Raw genomic sequence first — 19,154 nt, forward strand, 5'->3', positions numbered from 1 at the left:
AGTCATTCCTGCTTTTGGGTCCGCCTCCTGTCTGTACTAGAGTAGGAAATTTAAAGTATTATTGCCCCCTTCTTATCTCTGATCTCATGTGTGTATGTGTGTGTATCTGCTTATTTGATTTGAGAAGATAAAGGATAGGTAAAGGCTCACCGATTAATAGGCCTGAGAATGTAATGAAAGGTCATTAGTGAGCCCTGATATGGCTCAGTCGGTGATGAATCACTTGCCTAGTAAATGCAGTCATGGGTCTGATCACCAAACCAAAACAAAAGGTCATTAATCCAACCACCACCTGAGATACCAAGATCCAAAATGTCCCCCAAATCACACAGCCCGTCAGACTTGGAGTTGGTTCTGGAACAGGGAGCCTAATTCCCCCAATTCTTCACATACCATCTGGCCGTCTGACCTTGTGACTACATCCCTTCCACTTCATTAATTGATCCCAGTATGAAATCTTCTCCGACCAGTCTTGCTCCACTGCACAGGGCTCTGTCCTGTCCTCTTGGCCTGTGCTGCCCACACTTGTGTATTTCCTTTTGTTACACCCGTCTCTCTCAATGCTTGCTGTTGTCTAGCGTCACACGATTCTACAAGAAAATGCCCACACAGAAGCCACCTGTGCTGTGCTCAGACCCGGGCAGAGGGATCCCCGCAGGCAGGCTGCTGGGCTCGGGGCCTGCGGGGGCGCAGGGCTGGCCGCAGGCTCTGGGGGGAACGAACCCCAGGAAGGAGGTCAGGTGGGGCGGGAGTCAAGGACTCCATCTGCTTTCTTGGAGACTAATGGGAGGAACGACTAACGCGAGCACGGGAGAGGAAGACCCACGGGTGGGCCTCTGCCTTCAAGGACAGCGTGGAGGAGGCTGCCAGCTAGGCCAGGCGGACCCAGCCAGGCTCGGGGTCCGCCCGAGGTCGCCCGGCAGGGAGGCGGACCGGGCCGGGAGGAGCAGGAGAAGGGGGGACGGAGGGAGGAGCAGGCGCCGAGGGAGGAGGGAGGGAGGGAGGAAGGAAGAAGAGGAGGAGGAGGGCGGAGGACGGAGGGCGGGAAGAACTGGAGGAGAAGGTGGCGCGAAAGGGAGCAGAGAGGCCAAGCGCGGCCTGGGAGGAGCCGGGGAGGGGGTGGAGCCAAGGGTGGGGGGCGGAGCCTAGAGCGGTCCGGGAGGAGCGAGCGGGCGGAGGGGGTGGAGTCCGAGGCCAGGGAAGCAGCCCGGGAAGGGGAGGAGCCCGGGAAGGGGCGGGGCCTGTCGGGGGGGTTGGTGCTCGGCGAGGGGAGGCGCTGGGGGTGAGGCCTCCACGGCCGCCTCTGGCGCGTTCTCCGCGGGCGGGTCGTCCCCGGGGCGCTCCTGTGCTCTGCTCCCCGGCGCTGTTAGGTCTTCGGTCCTAGTCAGAGGCGCGGGCTCCGGTGGCCGCGGCGGCCGAGAGCGCCCAGGACGCTCCGCCTGCGGGCCTCGGTGGCCGCCGCCGGGCCCAGGAGCCGCCGCCTCCCTCAGCGCGCCGCGCCGCGCCGCGCCGGGCCGGCATGGAGCTCTTCCAAGCCAAGGACCACTACATCCTGCAGCAGGGCGAGCGCGCGCTGTGGTGCAGCCGCCGCGACGGCAGCCTGCAGCTCCGACCTGGTGAGGGGTGCGGCGCGGACTGGGGAAGCCGGGGTCGGGCGGGCGCGGAGGGGGCGCGGCCGGGCCCCGCGGCGCACTCGGCGGACCCACCGCGGGCGGGCGCGGCCCGCGGGCGGCGCGCGAGCTGTCAGGGTTTCCTGACCCGGAGCGGCCGCGGCCTCTGCCGTCCCCCTGCGGAGCAGGCCAGTGATCCTCGGCCTGAGCGCGTCCACCCTCCCGGGGTCAGGGGGCCGGGGGGGGGAAGGCCGGGACGGGGGTCCGGCCGCCTCGCCGGAGGTAAAGCCCCGCAGGCAGCTGGGCGGTGAAGGCCTGCCTACCCGGAGCGGCTGCTCAGAGTCCTGGGCGCGAAGTTCCGAGTTCGAGTTCCATCCAGTTCAGTGGACTCTTCGGCGGGACACTCCCGATTGACATCCTGCGTGTCTGGTCCTTATTCGTTAAGTAACCCTCGGTTAGTTAACTCCTAGACACTCGCTCTAAAACACTTGGCTTTAGATCTGTATTGAAGTGAATTAAAATATCAAAATATTTGTGTCGGGGCGAAACAAGAATGTGTCGAGGTCCATGGCTGGGTGTCACATAGGCGGGTAAGAGTGACCAGAGTCTCCAGCCATCACGCAGCCCTGCCCTCAGGGCTGACAAGCCAGGGTCCTCTGTGAGGATTATGGGTCCCCCTAACCCCAGCTTTAGCTCGTCTATTTTCTTCATTAGTCAGGATCCTTTTACTTTAGGAAAAGGAAGAGAACAGAACTCTTTTTTTGTGTGTTCTAATAAAACTTTATTAACAAAAAGTAGGTGGTGTGATACATTTGGCTTGACAAGACGGTTTGCCAACTCATGGCACAGGTTCGTCCATGCAAAAACAGCAGCATCAGTGGGCTCTAGAGAGGCCAGAATTCTAATTATGCATAAGAACAGAACTCTTTAAATAACATAGTCACAGCATTTGAAGTTACTTTTAATTCTTGTGTGTAGTGCTACTCAAAAAAATATTTTTTGGTAGGAACTGAAAAGTCTGACATGTTCAAATGAAATTTGTTATCACTTACAGGATTGTTTCCAAGTACAGATCCTTTAATATTATTCCTCCTCAATCTCCCCGTCCCCACAGTCACCCTCCAGAGCAGATAGGAGCATCCTCCTTTTTTAGGTGTGGAGAAAGGTGTGAGGGGTCCCAGCAACTGCAGTTGGGATCTGGAGAGAATAGCTCTGTGGCCTTCAGAGCAGGCCCCCTGCTTTATGAGGGCCTGCCAGTTGCTTTGCTAGAGCAGTAAAGGCGAACTTAGTTTTTTCTAGGCTCTGACTGTTTTCTTGCTATCACTTTTTTTTTGGTCTGTCGTGGGGCTTGAACTCTGGGCTTGGGCGCTGTCCCTGCGCTCTTCAGCTCAAGGCCAGTGCTCTACCGTTTGAGCCACAGCACCACTTCTGGTTTTCTAGTGATTTAGTGGAGATAAGAGTCTCACGGATTTTATTGCCTGGGCTGGCTTTGTACTTCAATCCTCAGATCTCAGCCTCCTGAGTAGCTAGGATTACACGCGTGAGCCACCAGCCCCCTGGCTGCTATCATTTTTTATTTCCTTTTTTTCAGAATGGAGGAGAAACTACTGGGTCCACATGAGGTTGGTTCTTGGTTATCTTGGGACAGATGTTGTAAATAGGCTCATTTTGACCAGCCTTTTGGTATTTTTTAAAAAAATTGATTGGACCATTTATTGACCTGGTTTCTGCCCAACCCCCACTGGGACTTCCGCCGAGATTCAGGACTGATTGAGGTAAAGTAGATTGCAAAATTCCCAGGCAGTCAAAAGATCTAAGAGAACTAGATGGAAGTTGGGATCATCAACAATTTCCCTGACAGGACAAACTTTTCTATACCTCATTTTCCTCAACCTGAGCCTAGATTTTTGTATTAAACCATGTGTGTTGGACTACTGTTTATTTGTCCAAAGTTAATATCAAAAGGCAAATTAAACCTTTTTTCATGAATAAAATAATTATCAGGCTTTGCAACTATGTTTATTTCATTTCTTAGAATATAGCTGATCATGGACTAAAGTAGACCAAAAGTCTAGAGGAAGGAAGAGGCCAATGTGTTTCAGAAGTAGCAGCGGTTAGATGGTGATACATAAAGAATCCTTTCTCTTTACCAAATAGTTGATTCTGTTTAGATCTCAGTATCTTTCCTAAGTCTGATTATTTCATTTGATAACTAGAGTGTTTTTCTATAGATGAAATTATTTAAAGTTTTCTTTATTTTCACTGAACTATCTCTTCACCACTTTTTTGGGGGGCCAGTTTTGCTATTGTTTGTAGTTACAGCATTTAAAACTTTTCATTGTTTCCCATTAGTTACTGGATTAAATAGATTAATGAACAAGTCCTTTTCTTTTCTGCATTGTAGTATTGTAAGACCACAAAAGCTTTGTAAGCATTGTGATTTTTTTTTTTTATGCTGGTCCTGGGGCTTGAACTCAGTGCCTGGTGCTATTCCTGAGTTTTTTGCTTAAGGTTAGCATTCTACCACTTGAGCCACAGCTCCACTTCCAGCCTTTTTTTTCTTTTTTGGGATTAATTGGAGTTATGAATCTCAGTGACTTTGCTACCTGGGCTGGCTTCAAACCTTAATATTCATATCTCGGCCTGCTGAGTAGCTAGGATTATAGGCATGAGCTACTGGTGCCTGGCATACATTGGTGATTTTTAAGTGTGGTTATTGAACAACCTGAAACAGGTGTTCTCTTTCTCCTAAAGACATCAGCCCCCTTTCCTGCCTGTTGTATAAGACCCAACTTCAAGATCCACCCCTACAAAGCTTTCCCTTCATCTCTAGGACAGAATTTTTATTATGTTTCCCAGTATTTTCTATACTTAGCACACATTTCCATGATAACAGTTTATCTACTGCTCCAGTAGACCGTGTATTCCCCAAGGCAAGGATCCTACCTTACTCATCTCAGTGTCTCTAGGCTTTAGAGTGCTTAGAATACAGAAGGTTTCATTAATGTGAATTAAATTTAAGAAAAAGTTCTCTCTCAGATAAACCATTGCTTTAAAAATAGGATGCAGGAGGGCACAGTAATGGAGGTAAGAAGGGTGAACAAATGCAGTCATTGTGTTCAGTATACACTATGTAAAAAATAAACTGCAACTTGTGGGCAATCATGGGAGGGGAAAAATTGGGGAAAGTGAAGAAAGGGGTGACCAAGAGCAATATACTCATTACCTGACTTTTGTAATTGTAACCCCTCTGTTGAACTCCCTAATAATAACAAAAAATAGGATGCAGGTTATGCTTATTACTCATTTTAGGCTGAGTTTTAAATATCTGGTAATCAGAGTGGAAAGTATCTGTCTAGTTGGGTGAGGAGATAGAAGGAAAAGGAGAAGCACCACTTGTAATTTTTGTCCTGTCTGATGTAGCATTTTCTGAAACACAATTTTGTGGCAATCTTTTTTTATGTTTTTATTTATCATTGTTTATTTTTTTCAGTTTTTTTTTCTAGCCAAACAACTGATTATTGTTAATTTTTTTTAGTATTGCTATTGTTCTTAAAGAGTAGCAAGTAGTCTGTATCTACGTGGATCACTGCTTTTTGATAGATGCTTAAGTGTATTGGAACGTAAATGGCCACCACAGAAAAATATTTAGTTGTTTTAAGCATTCAATAATCTCCTGAGAGAAGAGTTTAATGCCTGAGAATAAGAATTGTAATTTAAAGACTTAGTAGGGAATATAATACAAGCTGTTTTTGGGGAATGGTGATATCCTCTTATCTCCTTGGTCTTAAAATTGCTTCCACCAGTCCTGTGGCTTTGTCTGATATGGCGGTGTTATATAATTTACTGCTCGGTGTTGCCTCATTCTGTTCTGAGACTGAGTGACCATGAAAGGAGCTCTGCCAACAGACAACATTCATGAATATCTAAATGATGAAGACCAGTGGGCATCTCTCTCTCTCTCTTTCGGATACTAGTTATCAGAATTCACAGAAAAAGAAACTTTTCCTGTTTTTAGAGTTATGTTGTGATCATGAAATTTTACTTTTTACCATATATGAAGTGAATGATTTTTTTTTTTTTTTTTTTTTTGGGTCCGGTAGTGGAGCCTGAACTCTGGGCCTGGGTGCTGTCCCTCAGCTCTTCAGCTCAAGGCTAGCGCTCTACCACTTGAGCCACAGCGCCACTTCTGGCTTTTTTTTTTTTCTTATGTGGTGCTGAGGAATCGAACCCAGGGCATCAGGCATGCAGGGCAAGCGCTCTACCACTGAGCCACCTTCCCAGCCCCTGAAGTGAATGATTTTGAAGGAAAAATTATATTATGGAAGGGAAATCCAAATGGAATATTTATCTCTTCTGAGGAATGTTTTGCTTAAACAGTTTAGAGTTCTGGGCCATTTAGTTTTATTTTTACAAAATGGTTTTGAAGATATAGCGCCTTTAGATTTCATGCTTGTAGCCTGGAATAGTGGTATATACCTGTAATTCCAGCCTTGGGGCAGGGAACAAGGAGGCTGAGGCAAGAGCACTATGAGTTTGAAACCAGCGTTTGCCACATGGCAACACAACAACACAACCCCCACCAAATCCATATTTGCTAAAATTGCGCAAAATTTCATGACAAAATGCAAAGACTATTAAATACATTGTGACCATCTTGCTAACCATTTTTATTATTTTGTAAGAGAGCTAGTATCGTTAGTCTTCAATTTCTTTGAAGAGACTTAACAGTTTTATGTTTTATGCTACTTTTCAATTCATATTTCATATTATGAACAGGATAATAATTAGGTGAAGTAGATTTACACATTTTTAATGTACACTTATTTGCTATTTTAACATAGAAAAGGCTTATTCATGCAAAGTCCTGCTCATTCACAATTTTGGTTTGAAAACAAAAGGGTCTTTTGGAATGATGTTTTACAGATTCAGGGGTGTTTTTGTGTATATTTTGTTATCTACACCATCAGCCTAGATTAATATGAATGGCTTTTATTTGTTGAGTTTCTTTCCCTCCCTCCCTCCCTCCCTCTTTCTTTCTTTCTTTCTTTCTTTCTTTCTTTCTTTCTTTCTTTCTTTCTTTCTTTCTTTCTTTCTTTCTTTCTTTCTTTCTTTCTTTCTTTCTTTCTCTTTCTTTCTTTCTCTCCCTCTCTCCCTCCCTCCCTCCCTCCCTCCTTCCCGCCTTTCTTTCTTTCTTCCTTCCTTCCTTCCTTTCTTTCTTTCTTCCTTCCTTCCTTCCTTCTTGTCCTGGGGCTTGAACTCAGGGCCTGGGGACTGTCACTGAGCTTCTTTGCTCAAGGCTAGCACTCTACCACTTGAGCCACAGTGCCACTTCTGGCTTTTCCTGTGTATGTGGTACTGAGGAATTGAAGCCAGGGCTTCATGCCTGCTAGGCAAGCACTCTACTACTGAGCCACATTCCCAGCCCTGTTGAGTATTTTTCTGAGTGTGACATTGTTTTAAGTTCTTTGCATTTATTATTTCTTCCCCACAGTAAAACTTACAAGGGATGTTTCATTGTTCTAAGCTCTTTGCATGTATTATTTCATCTCCACAGTAAAACTTACAAGGGACGTTACATTATCAACTTCATTTTTCGGATGAGTCACAGAGAAGTAATTTGTCTAAGTGTTCAGTATGAGGGATAGCCAGCTTCTAACCCAGTACATGGCTCCATAACCAAAATTTCTACAGTATTGACAAAAATGTTTTACAAATCTTTATAACTACTTTTTTTTTTTTTTTGGCTATTCCTGGGGCTTGAACTTAGGGCTTGGCCAGTGTCCCCGAGCTTCTTTTGCTGTAGGCTAGCACTCTACCACTTGAGCCACAGCTTTACTTCTGGCTTTTTCTGTTTATGTGGTACTGAGGAATTGAACCTAGGGCTTCCTGCATGCACTCTACCACTAAGCCACATTCCCAACCCTATAACTACTTCTTTTAAATTAAAAAAAAATTTAAATAGTGGTACAAATAGGTTTCAATCCAATATTTCAATTTATGAGTACAGTGAATCTTGATCACTGTTACCCCTTCCATTTCTCTTATCTCTCATAGCCTCTCGTGTGTGTGTGTGTGTGTGTGTGTGTGTGTGTGTGTGTGTGTGTGTGTGTGTGTGTGTGTGTGTGTGTGTGTGTGTGTGTGTGTGTGTGTGTGTGTGTGTGTGTGTGTTGGTTCTGGTACTTTGAATTGTGATCCTCGGATCTTAACCTCCTGAGTAGTAAGCCACTGGTTCCTAGCTTGCTTTATTTGTTTGTTTGTTTATTTATTTATTGTACAGGCCCTGGGAATTACATTCAGCTTGGGCACTGTCCCTGAGTTTTTTTGCTCAAGGCTGTTTCTGGCATTTTGGTGATGAATTGCAGAATAAGACTCTCAAGGACTTTCCTGCATGGGATGGCTTTGAAACGCATTTCTCAATCTTAGCCTCTTGAGTAGCTAAGATTACAGGCATGAGCTATTGTGTCCCAGTCTTGTTTTTCTTTTTAAGGCTGTGTCTTGTTGAGTATCCCTGGCTAACCTCAAACTCAACATCCTCTTGTCTCAGCTTCTTGAGTGCTAGGATTACAATTATGCGCCACTATGCTCTGCTTTCTTTCTACCTTCTTTTTTTTGTTGGTTGTGGGGCCTGAACTCTGGGCCTGGGTACTGTCCCTCAGTTCTTCAGCTCAAGACTAATGCTCTACCTTTTGAGCCCCAGCACCACTTCTGGCTTTTTTTTTTTCTGCTTATGTGGTGCTGAGAAATCGAACCCAGGACCTCATGCATGGGAGGCAAGCACTCTACCACTGAGCCACCTTTCCAGTCCTCTTTCTACCTTCTTGAGTACAGAGCTAATGGGAGTAATAGATAAAGTGTATCTACAGCTGTCATATCATTGTAATGCAGTCTATGTAGAGAATAAGACAGTCCTTCTGAATGTCATAGCCAGAACATTAAGGAAAGGTAAGTATAGAATGAGAAGGCTATTCATGGGGCTTCTAGTTTGTTCTTTGACACTGTCTGCCCTGCTTCCTTTCTTGCAAAAGCAAAATAATGTAGTCAGAAGGAATGCTGTTATGTAATAGATTGACTAATAGTCTTTCCAGCTAAGGTTAGTTTATCAGGTTTCTCCTCTTAGGTTTTTAGAACATCTGCAGTTTAAGAAGGGAATAGATATAGGGTAGATCTTTGAGTAGAAACATTGATATGTGCTAGACGTGAATTGTTTCCTTTAGTGATGAGCAACCTGAAGCCTTTCTCAGTAGCTTTGCAAGAATCCTAGATCCAGTTTCAAGAGCAACCTTTTAGAGCAGACAAAGCTGAGATGGCATGAAGGAGACAAAGCTTTTCCTAAGGGCAGTCATCTTCTGAGATATGAGCAACTTTTTTAGATTCCTTGTTCCTGGATACTTGTGTTTTGGCCTGCCAAATGAAGCTGGCTTCAAAGGAGAGTGCCTTCAAGCTCTTCTAGGTTAGAACCTGCAGGTTCCAGAGACCAAGGTTCCAAAACAGTGTGGCCTTTTGGGAAGTTGGCTGCGTTGGTGCTGCTCCAGGATGCCCAGTAACATGGGCCCCCAGCCCAGCCATAGCATGGAGGACACTCATCACCACCCCCTAGTACCTGGTCTTCAGAGTTGTATTAAATGAACCGAAATAATTCTAGACCCTGGTTCATCCTTTATGGTTTGAAAAACAAGGGGTTTGTTGGGAGAACTGAGTGAGACCAAAGAACAAAAGACCAGAATACTACCTCTCACACACAGAATATTGCTGTGCTAATTTCTCATTTTATTCCTTTAAGGGAAATCTAATGTGCATGCGTGCGTGCTTGCGTGTGTGCGTGCGTGCGTGCGTTCGTGTGTGTGTGTGTGTGTGTGTGTGTGTGTGTGTGTGTGTGTGTATGTGTATGTGTGGTGTGTATGTGTGCTGGTACTGGGGCTTGAACTCAGGGCCTGGGCACTGTCCCTTAGCTTTTTCAGTCAAGTTTGGTGCTCTACAACTTGAGCCACAATGCCGCTTCTAGCTCTTTGCTAGTTTAACTGGAGATAAACTCCCAAGGACTTTCCTGCTTGATCTGGCTTTGACCCTTGATCCCCAGAGCTCTGCTGAGCTGCCTGAGCTGCTAGCGTCTAGTTGGGAATCTAGCTCTAAAGTCTATGAAATTTAAGAAATCTATTTTCTTCCTGAACAAAAACAAATTAGGCTCATACACATCTTAATTTTCTCTCAGCTGACCCTTTAATAGAAAGGTTCCTGTTGCTAATTTTTGTCTTTATGGTTTATGATGGACTAAGCTGATGTGTTTGCACACAGACAGTAGACTATTGGGAAATCGGACCAGTTCATCTGTGCTACTGATGAATGCATTCCTTTTTTTTTGGTCAGTCATGGGTCTTGAACTCTGGTCTTGGGCGCTGTCCCTGTACTCTCCAGCTCAAGGTGAGCGCTCTACTGCTTGAGCCACAGCACCACTTTGGGTTTTCTAGTGGTTTATTGGAGATAAGAGTCTCACAGACTTCCTTGCCTGGGCAGGCTTTGAACCTCAATCCTCAGATCTCAGCCTCCTGAGTAGCTAGGATTACAGGCATGAGCCACCTGCGCCCGGCTGATTGAGTGCTGGTTGAGTGCATTCTTAGAATCATAGTCTAACCTTGATTTGGCCAAGTTTTATGGGGATTTAAATGTGCTAAATCTTTACAAGCTGTGTTTCTATCTCTCTGTGTGTGTCTTTTTATAAACTGTTCTATTTCTAGTCAAATGTTTTAAAACATAACCTTTTAAAATCTTGCCTTGCAAATATAATAAGAGAGCAACGTTACAGGCCCCATAGCAAACAATTACTAGTTAGCTGATCTAAGTCACAATTGTGTCAACTGGCCACAATAGAGAACATTAGAAACAGAGTAGGTTTATTAAAATAGGGAATTTTTTTTTATTACCAGTGGCTGCTGATGATACGTTAATAATGAATGGCTAGTATTTTAAAAATGAGAATAAGCACTGAACATTCAGCTTTAGGATACTCACAACACATCCTGGTAGTATCTTAATTAAAAGGCACGTTCTGTTAGGATGACTCATTTTGTAGATGCTGTGACACCCTAAAGGGAGCTGCTTCCATTCACAAACAAGTTTCTCATCATATTTGCTTTGGTTAGGCTCATTAAATGAACTAGAGATGGATTTTTTTTCTTTTCTTTTTTCCTTTTTTGTCGGTCATGGGGTTTAAACTCTGGATTTGGGCGCTGTCCCTCAGCTCTTCAGCTCAAGGCAAGTGCTCTACCACTTGAGCCACAGCGCCACTTCTGGTTTTCTAGTGGCTTATTGGAAATAAGAGTCTCACAGACTTTCCTGCCTGGGCTGCCTTTGAACTGCAATCTTCAGATCTCAGCCTCCTAAGTAGCTAGGATTACAGGCGTGAGCCACCGGCACCTGAACTCAGGGCCTGGGCTCTGTCCTGAGCCTCTCTTTGCTCAAGGCTAGCGCTCTGCCACTTGAGCCAGAGTGGCACTTCCGCCTTTTTCTGTTTATGTGGTACTGAGGAATTGAACCCAGGGCTTCATGCATGCTAGGCGAGCACTCTACTACTAAGCCACATTCCCAGTCCATAGAGATAGATTTTAAGACATTGCTGCTTCTGCTTCTTCTGCCTCCTCCTCCTCCTCCTCCTCCTCCTCCTCCTCCTCCTCCTCCTCCTCCTCCTCCTCCTCCTCCTCCTCCTCCTCCTCCTCCTCCTCCTCCTCCTCCTCCTCCTCCTCCTCCTCCTCCTCCTCCTCCTCCTCCTCCTCCTCCTCCTCCTCCTCCTCCCCCCCCCCCCCTTTTGTGAAAATACCATATGGAGGAGTTACAATTACATGGGCAAGGCCTCCTCATCTTCCTCCTCCTCCTCCCCCCTCCCCCCTCCTCCTCCCTCCTCCTCCTCCTCCTCCTCTCTTTTGTGAAAATACCATATGGAGGAGTTACAATTACATGGGCAAGGTAATGAGTACATTTCTCATCAGGCATTGTTGCCTCCTCCTTTGTTTCTCCTTCCCATCACTCCCACACCCAAGACATTGCTTCTTATTTAAAGTTATTTCATTTTAATTTCACCTTCTTCTACTTTACTCTTGCATTTCTTTAACTTGATAATGGGATATTTAAAATTACACTAATTTTCTTTAGACATCTTATTCTTTGAAATAGGTTTTCACTTTCTTTTAAATTACACTGAATTTCAAATTTCCCACTTTTTGCAATGTCTATATGATTTGAGACAGTTATAACATCTAGTTGCAACATTAGAGGTGTTTTTTTTTTTTTGGTCAGAGACTTGAACTTTGTACCTGAAACTTTCACTCATTGACTAACCCTATATGAACTGAGCCATGCCTCCAGCCTCTAGAATTTTTTTGTTAGTTGTAAGGCTTGAGCTCATGGCCTGGGAGCTATTCTTGAGCTCTTTTGCTCAAGGCTAGCACTCTAGCACTTTGAGCCACAGCTCCACCTCTGGTTTTCTGGTGGTTAATTGGAGATGAGTCTCACAAACTTTCCTACCTGGCCTGGTGATTATATATATCATTTATAAGCATGGAAATCCCTGTAAAACACTTGACCAGTATAATACTATCTCTTGTATACCTTTCTTTGATCTTACTAGAAACAACACTTTTTTTTTTCCCCAGTAGTGGGACTTGAACTCTGGGCCTGGGCGCTGTCCCTCAGCTCTTTAGCTCAAGGCAAGCACTGTACCTACCACTTGAGCCACAGCCACTTCCGGTTTTCTGGTGGTTTATTAGATATAAGATCTCATGGACTTTTCCTGCCCAGGCTGGCTTTGAACCCCAAACCTCAGATCTCATCCTCCTGACTAGCTAGGATTAGAGGTGTGAGCCACCGGTGCCCGGCTAAAAACAATACTTTGTACAGTACCTTTCTTCTAATTGGATGGTCACAAAAATACAAGTTTTGTGAGAATAGGTTTTACCTAATTGGTCAAGCTGTAAGATACATTACAACTTTTCCTCTTCCCCTCATGCCTCAGAACCCCAAGCTGTGGTCCTTGTTTCATATGGAAACAGTTCTTACTTGAAGCCAAGAAAATGGCAAATCCTTGACCTGATGAGGACCTATAGTGGCAGAATGTGTAAGCAATATTAGATGCAAGAGAGTAAATTAGTTTTGAATGAGGTTTTCAGGAAGAACTAAGTAATTATTTAAACACCAGCTGGGAGAAGATTACATCTAGTTAATGATGGAAGTGCTAATTTTATGAATTTCTGTTAGTAGCTCTAAAATGAGGAGAAGAAAATACTAATTCTTAGCTGATCTGTATTTTGATTTACCTCTCAGAATTTCATGTCTGAAAGTAACACCGAAGTTTAGCTTTTGGTATACAGAAGATAGGGGATATTTCCAAACACATTCCTGTGTTTCTTGGTGATGCATTATGAATTCATTATTGAAGAGTTTAATCCTTACTTGAAATAGTTATATTTTAGTTGCTTAAGGTTGGAAAGTATATATTTTCCTCAGCCTCTCCCTTGGATGAAGTCCTATTTATATTATCTGACCTTTCATAAAAGTTTCTTAGTTCTCTTCTGTCTTTTTGGGCTTTTTTTTTGAGATATGAGAGGACTTTATTTTTCATATATAAAGAGAATTTAAGTTTTTATTTGGATATTGTAGTTTGAGGAGGCATTGTAAAACAAAAAAAAAGCAATTTCTAATTTTCTTCATGATGATTTAAATGATTTAAATGGTTAGGGAAGGGATGATATGGGGAAACAAAGGAGGCAACAATGCTTGATAAGAAATGTACTCACTATCTTGCCCATGTAATTGTAACCCCTCTGTATGGTATTTTCACTAATAATAATAAGAATAATATAAACATAAAAAAAAGTTGTGGTCCACTTACTCTTTTTTTTTTTTTTTTTTGCCGGTCCTGTGGCTTGAACTCAGGGCCTGGGCACTGTCCCTGAGCTTCTTTTTGCTAAAGGCTAGTACTCTATTACTTGAGCCACAACTTCCCCATTTAGTACATTATAATTATTTCTGTCTATGTATGTGAGAGAGAGAGAGAGTGTGTGTGTGTGTGTGTATGTGTATGTGTGTGTGTCAGTATGTGTGTCAGTGCTGGGGTCTCCTACTATTGCTTGGGTTCCTCCCTGACTTCCCTCTCCCAAGGCTGGCACTTCACTGCTTGAACCGAACCTCTGTTTCAACCTTTTTACTGGTTAATTGGAGATGAAAGTCTCATGGATTTTTCTGCCTTGAGTTGATTATCAATATTCTCAAAACTTAGCCTTCTGAGTAGCTAGGATAGGGGCTGGGAAGGTGGTTCAGTGGTAGAGCGCTCACCTTGCATGCTTAAGACCCTAGATTCGATTCCTCAACACAACATAAGCAGAAAAAAAAAAGTCGGAAGTGGCGCTGTGGCTCAAGTGGAAGAGTGCTAGCCTTGAGCTGAAGAGCTGAGGGACAGCACCCAGGCCAAGAGTTCAGGCCCCACAACCGGACCCCCCCAAAAAAAAAAGTTCTGAGTAGCTAGGATTTCAGGCATGAGCCACTAACACCTGTCTATTAGATCCTTATTTTTACTTTTTTTTTTGGTAAAAATTTTTATTAGCATAAACTAATTGTACAAGGGAAGGGTGCACTGTCATATTTGCATACATGCCTTTATATTTTGTTTGATTTTTGCCAGTCCTGAGGCTTGAATTCAGGGCCTGGGTGCTGTCCATGAGCCTCTTTGTGCTCAAGTCTAGCGTTCTCCCACTTGAGCTACAGTGCCACTTCCGGCTTTTTCTGAGTAGTTTATTGGAGACCCAACTATTTTATTTTTGATACAGGGTCTTACTATGTAATCCAGGCTGTCCTTGAAATCATAATCTTGCCTCAGCCCTCTGAGTGGTAGCCTTAATTATATTTCCTTCTGGTAGCTTAGGTCACCTTTGATGGCAGCCGACCGTATTATGCAGTTTATGATACCTTACAACTTTTTTTCTTTTTGTTAGTCATGGATCTTGAACTCAGGGCTTGGGAGCTGTCCCTGAGCTTTTGTGATCAAGGCTAATGCTCTACCACTTTGAGCCAGAGCTCTATTTTTGGTTTTGGGGTGATTAATTGGGGATAAAATCCCGTGGACTTTTTCTGCCTTAGCTGGCTTCACACTATGATCCTCAGCTTTCAGTCTCCTGAGTAGCTAGGGGCCACCAGCTCCTGGCAACATTTTTTTTTTTAATGTAGTCCTTGCCATAGCCATTGAATCAGTCTGATAGGATACAAATGAGAGACTAATACGGGTTCCTTCTCCCATCCTGTATTTACTTAGATCAGTCATTTTTAACCTGGCTGTACAGTAGAATTACATGGAGGGGATTTTTTTTTTTTAAGACAGATGCCAGAGCCCACCCTAGCCAGCTGGGTCCATCTCTGATGAGAGGTGAAACCTTGGCATTAGTATTTTATAAAGCTCTTAGATAATGATAATGAACAGCTGGTTGACAGCCATTGAATTAGAGTTTATATGGGGAAGTCACCAGCTGCTAGATCTTCTAAATTGGATTAGTTCTGTAGCTTCTGCTTGCTGGAGAAATAATTACCATTAGAGAATTCAAGGAAATGTATATCAAACTTTGCATTTATAAGATGGCACTTGGATGTAATTATTCTTAACCTGGTTTCCTGCCTAATTAAATTCTTAGAATTTAAGCAAGGATGAACCAACTATGTTCCTCATTCTAAAACTCTTTTCCTCATTTGTTTGACTTTGGTGTTGGTGATTGTCTTTTCAGAGCAAAAAAATATCCCTTTTTTTTTTTTTTAAAAGCAGGAAATGAAACTGGGCTCTGGTTATATATGCATATCCTAGCACTTTTTTTTTTTTAAACACAAGTGAAGCTGCCTGTAAGTTCAGCAGCTGTGCCCAAAACTAGGCTCTTTCTTGAGCCGAGAAGACCCAGGGAGTGCCTTTGCGCTGGGATGGTGGAATGAATGACTCACCAGCTCTGCAGGCACACAGTACTTAATCATTTGTTTTTTTGTGTACCAGGAAGGGGAGTGCATATGAAAATAGAAGCTGCGTACTGCCAAATGGATTTGAAATAAGAGTGGAAATATTAACCCAGTGGATCAGACAATGGAGTACTTAGACTTGAAGTAAATGTAACTTTATTATTTCAGTAATTGGAATTTGGCAATATTCCTAAAATGTTATACTTTCATAATTTGTAAGCAACTTTACTCTTTACTAAATAACTTTGGTCATCTTAAATTTTATTTTATTTTATTTTTTGGGTCCGGTCGTGGGGCATGAACTCTGGGCCTGGGTGCTGTCCCTCAGCTCTTCAGCTCAAGGCTAGCACTTTACCACTTGAGCCACAGTGCCACTTCTGGCTTTTTTTCTTTTTGCTTATGTGGTGCTGAGGAATCAAACCCAGGGCCTCAGGCATGCAAGGCAAGCGCTCTACCACTGAGCCACCTTCCCAGCCCCTCATCTTAAATTTTAAAACTTACTTGTGAACTTAAAATGTTTCTCACTGGGCACTGGTGGCTCATGTCTGTCATCCTAGCTACTCTGGAGGCTAAGATCTGAGGATCTCGGTTCAAAGCCAGCCTGGGCAGGAAAGTCTGTGAGACTCTTATATTCAATAAACTACTCAAAAAAGCCAGAAGTGGCATTGTGGCTCAAGTGGTAGAGTGCTTGCTTTGAGCTAAAGAAGCTCAGAGACAGCACCTAGGCCTAGAGTTCAAGTGCCAGGACTGGCAAAAAAATTGTTTTGCTGGGTGCTCGTGGCTGAGGTACCTAGCTACTCAAGAAGCTGTGATCTGAGGTTCGCAGATTAAAGCCAGACTAGACAGGAAAATCTGTGAGATTCTTATCTCCAATTAACCACCAGAAAACCAGAAATGGCACTGTGGTAGAGTGCTTGCCTTGAGTGAAAAAGCTTAAGGATAGGGCCCGGGTCCTGAGTTTAAGCCCCATGCCCCCCCAAACCATATATCTGTTGAAGGAAAGGTTAGAAAACTGTATGCTTGTTGGAACATTTCAATTATATGGTGTTCTTTGTGGAGGGACCATATAAACCCAAGACCACTTTACTATTCTAATGCCTTCTCTCTCCCATGATTCACTGATATTGTTGACAGAGTATCCAAGCTAAGTTTAGTCATTGAATATACCTAGACTAATACCCATCTACACCAGATTCTGCTAATGCCAAGTTTTTTTTATTTCCTTAGTGATGATACATTAAAATCTATTTAAAATCCATACACATGCGTGCATACACATATTTGTGAACCCATGCACTCAGATACACACCTACATTTTGAAGTATCTCTCTATACCAGGCAGCAAATTGATAGCAGTTCAGCAATATGAACTGACCTTTTCTTCTTGGGTCAATTATAGTGCTTGTACAGGTCTTACTCTATTTGTTGTGTCTCTTGTGTCATTAGTATTACAAGTTATGTTATCTTAATGTGTAAGATAATTCAGTGTTGCCCACAATTTTAGCTAAGTATTTCATTGTGAGAAACTACATGCGCATCACTTACTATAGTTTTGAATGATAAATACATTTATTAGTAAAAAGCTCCCATACAGCAAAGTTGGGTGTTTTGGGACATTAAAAAAAAACAAGGTAAAATGTGCCAGGTGCTGGTGGCTCATGCCTGTAATCCTAGCTGCTCAGGAGGCTGAGATCTGAGGATCGTGGTTTGAAGACAGCCTGGGCAGGAATGTCTGTGAGACTCTTTTCTCCAATAAATTACTCAAAAAAGCTGGAAGTAGTGCTGTGGCTCAAGTGATAGAGTGCTTGCCTGAGCAAAAAAGAAGCTTAGGGACCGTGCCCAGGCTGAGTTCAAGCCCCAGGACCGGCAAAATAAAATAAAGTAAAAATAAATATAAAGTGTGACTGGAGATATAGTTCACTGGTAGACTGTTGCTCTGCTGCTGTTCACGTTCCTGAGTTCAATTCCCAGCCCTGCCAAAAACAAAACTTAAGATGTGAGTTTTATTACAAGCTGATGAAAATAAGTAATTGGTAGGAGAAATCACTTTTTTTTGTTTATTTAGTTCAATAACTATAATGAATATCTCAGCATCAAGCTCAGTGATAAACAAAAGAGCTATAGAATTAACTAACCTGGTAGAGAACTTGGCATTTTTTACTTGGTTAGTTGAAACTGTTTACATTTATTGTAATTAATATATTAGCTATTTCTGCCTTTATTCATCTTTTCTATTTTGACATCTTTTCTCTTTCCTTCACTTATCTGCTTTTTCTTTCATTGGGGGGTGCTGGTACTAGGACTTGAACTCAGGTTTGCAAGTTCTTCTAGAGTTTACCACTGAGCCACACCTCTACTTCTGGCTTTTTTTTTTTTTTTTTCTAATTAATTACAGATAAGTGTCCCTGGACTTTTCTATTTGGGCTGGCTGATATCCTCAAATCTCAGCTTTCTGAGTAGCTATGGATTACAGGCATGAGCCACCAGTGCTTGGCTTGACAAATTTCGTCAGGTTTCTTTTTGTTGTCTAATTAAGTTACAGTGTGATGTGTGTGTACATTTCAACATTGTTGTAATTTTTATATTTGCATTCTTTTTCTAAACTTTTTATTGTTATGATAAAGGTGATGTACAGAAGGATTGCAGTTACATAAATCAGGTACAAAGTACATTCTTTTTGGACAAGGTCACTCCTTTCCTCTCTCCTAGTTTTTCTCTACCATCCTGCCCACAAATTGTATAGCTGACTTTTCACAATTATTTATATTCTTTTGTGGATATAAACTTAGACTCAGCATTTATTTTCACATGTAATTGAAGTAGCCAACATCCATGTCTTTTTTTTTTTTTTTTGTCAGTTGTGGGGCTTGAACTCTGGGCTTGAGCACTGTCCCTCAGCACTTCTGCTCAGGGCTAGTGCTCTAGCACTTGAGCCACAGCGCCACTTCCTGTTTTCTGGTGGTTAATTGGAGATAAGAGTCTCATGGACTTTCTTGCCTGGGCTGGCTTTGAATTACTATCCTCAGATCTCAGCCTCCTGAGTAGCTAGGATTACAGGCATGAGCCACTGGTGCCTGGCATGTCCATGTCTTTTAAAGGTATATTTCCCTCCCTTTTCTAGATTTTGTCTTTTCTAGATTCTGCTGCCTCCAATGTCAAGGGTTTACCGAAAAGGAGGAAGCTGATAGTCATACTTGATTTGCTGTTTGGATAGGAACTATGTTGCTGAGACAGACTGTATGTCTAGTTTTAAGCTGCATCAGAGTTGTGGCTCAGTTTCATATTCTGAGAGAACAGAATTCTAGAGTGTATCTAGGCATGGAGGTATTTCACTCAGAGAAGGTTTACAGGTATTGTAGCTCTACCCTATGGTTTAATTAAAAAAAAAAGTATTAAAGTGGTTTTTCCTTCATATGATCCTTCTCCTTCCTCTTTTAAACCATATGTAGACTCTTAAAATGAAAAATCTATGTGGACAGTGTTGTGCAGTAGGAGCCTGGATATGTATTTCTCAAGTTTAGTTGAAAGTTATTAACATTTAGTATGTGACAGACGTTATGCCAA

At 43.0% G+C, this 19,154-nt stretch overlaps 1 protein-coding gene across 4 annotated transcripts in view; it reads left to right on the forward strand.

Moving 5' to 3' along the window:
- The first annotated feature begins 1,445 nt into the window (after nucleotides 1-1,445).
- The window catches only part of Inpp5f (inositol polyphosphate-5-phosphatase F), a 98,241-nt gene continuing 80,532 nt past the window's right edge, over nucleotides 1,446-19,154 (forward strand). Inside the window, exon 1 of one of the 4 annotated variants that reach the window (XM_042701429.1) lies at nucleotides 1,446-1,616. In XM_042701429.1, the coding sequence (XP_042557363.1) occupies nucleotides 1,520-1,616 (97 nt within the window). In that variant the 5' untranslated portion in view covers nucleotides 1,446-1,519. The remainder of the gene's footprint in view (nucleotides 1,617-19,154) is intronic. The other 3 variants (XM_042701425.1, XM_042701424.1, XM_042701423.1) reach the window with 3 other exon arrangements.

The sequence above is a fragment of the Dipodomys spectabilis genome, unplaced genomic scaffold (genome assembly GCF_019054845.1).
Source record: "Dipodomys spectabilis isolate Male_0828 unplaced genomic scaffold, ASM1905484v1 ptg000289l, whole genome shotgun sequence".
Lineage (NCBI taxonomy): Eukaryota > Metazoa > Chordata > Mammalia > Rodentia > Heteromyidae > Dipodomys > Dipodomys spectabilis.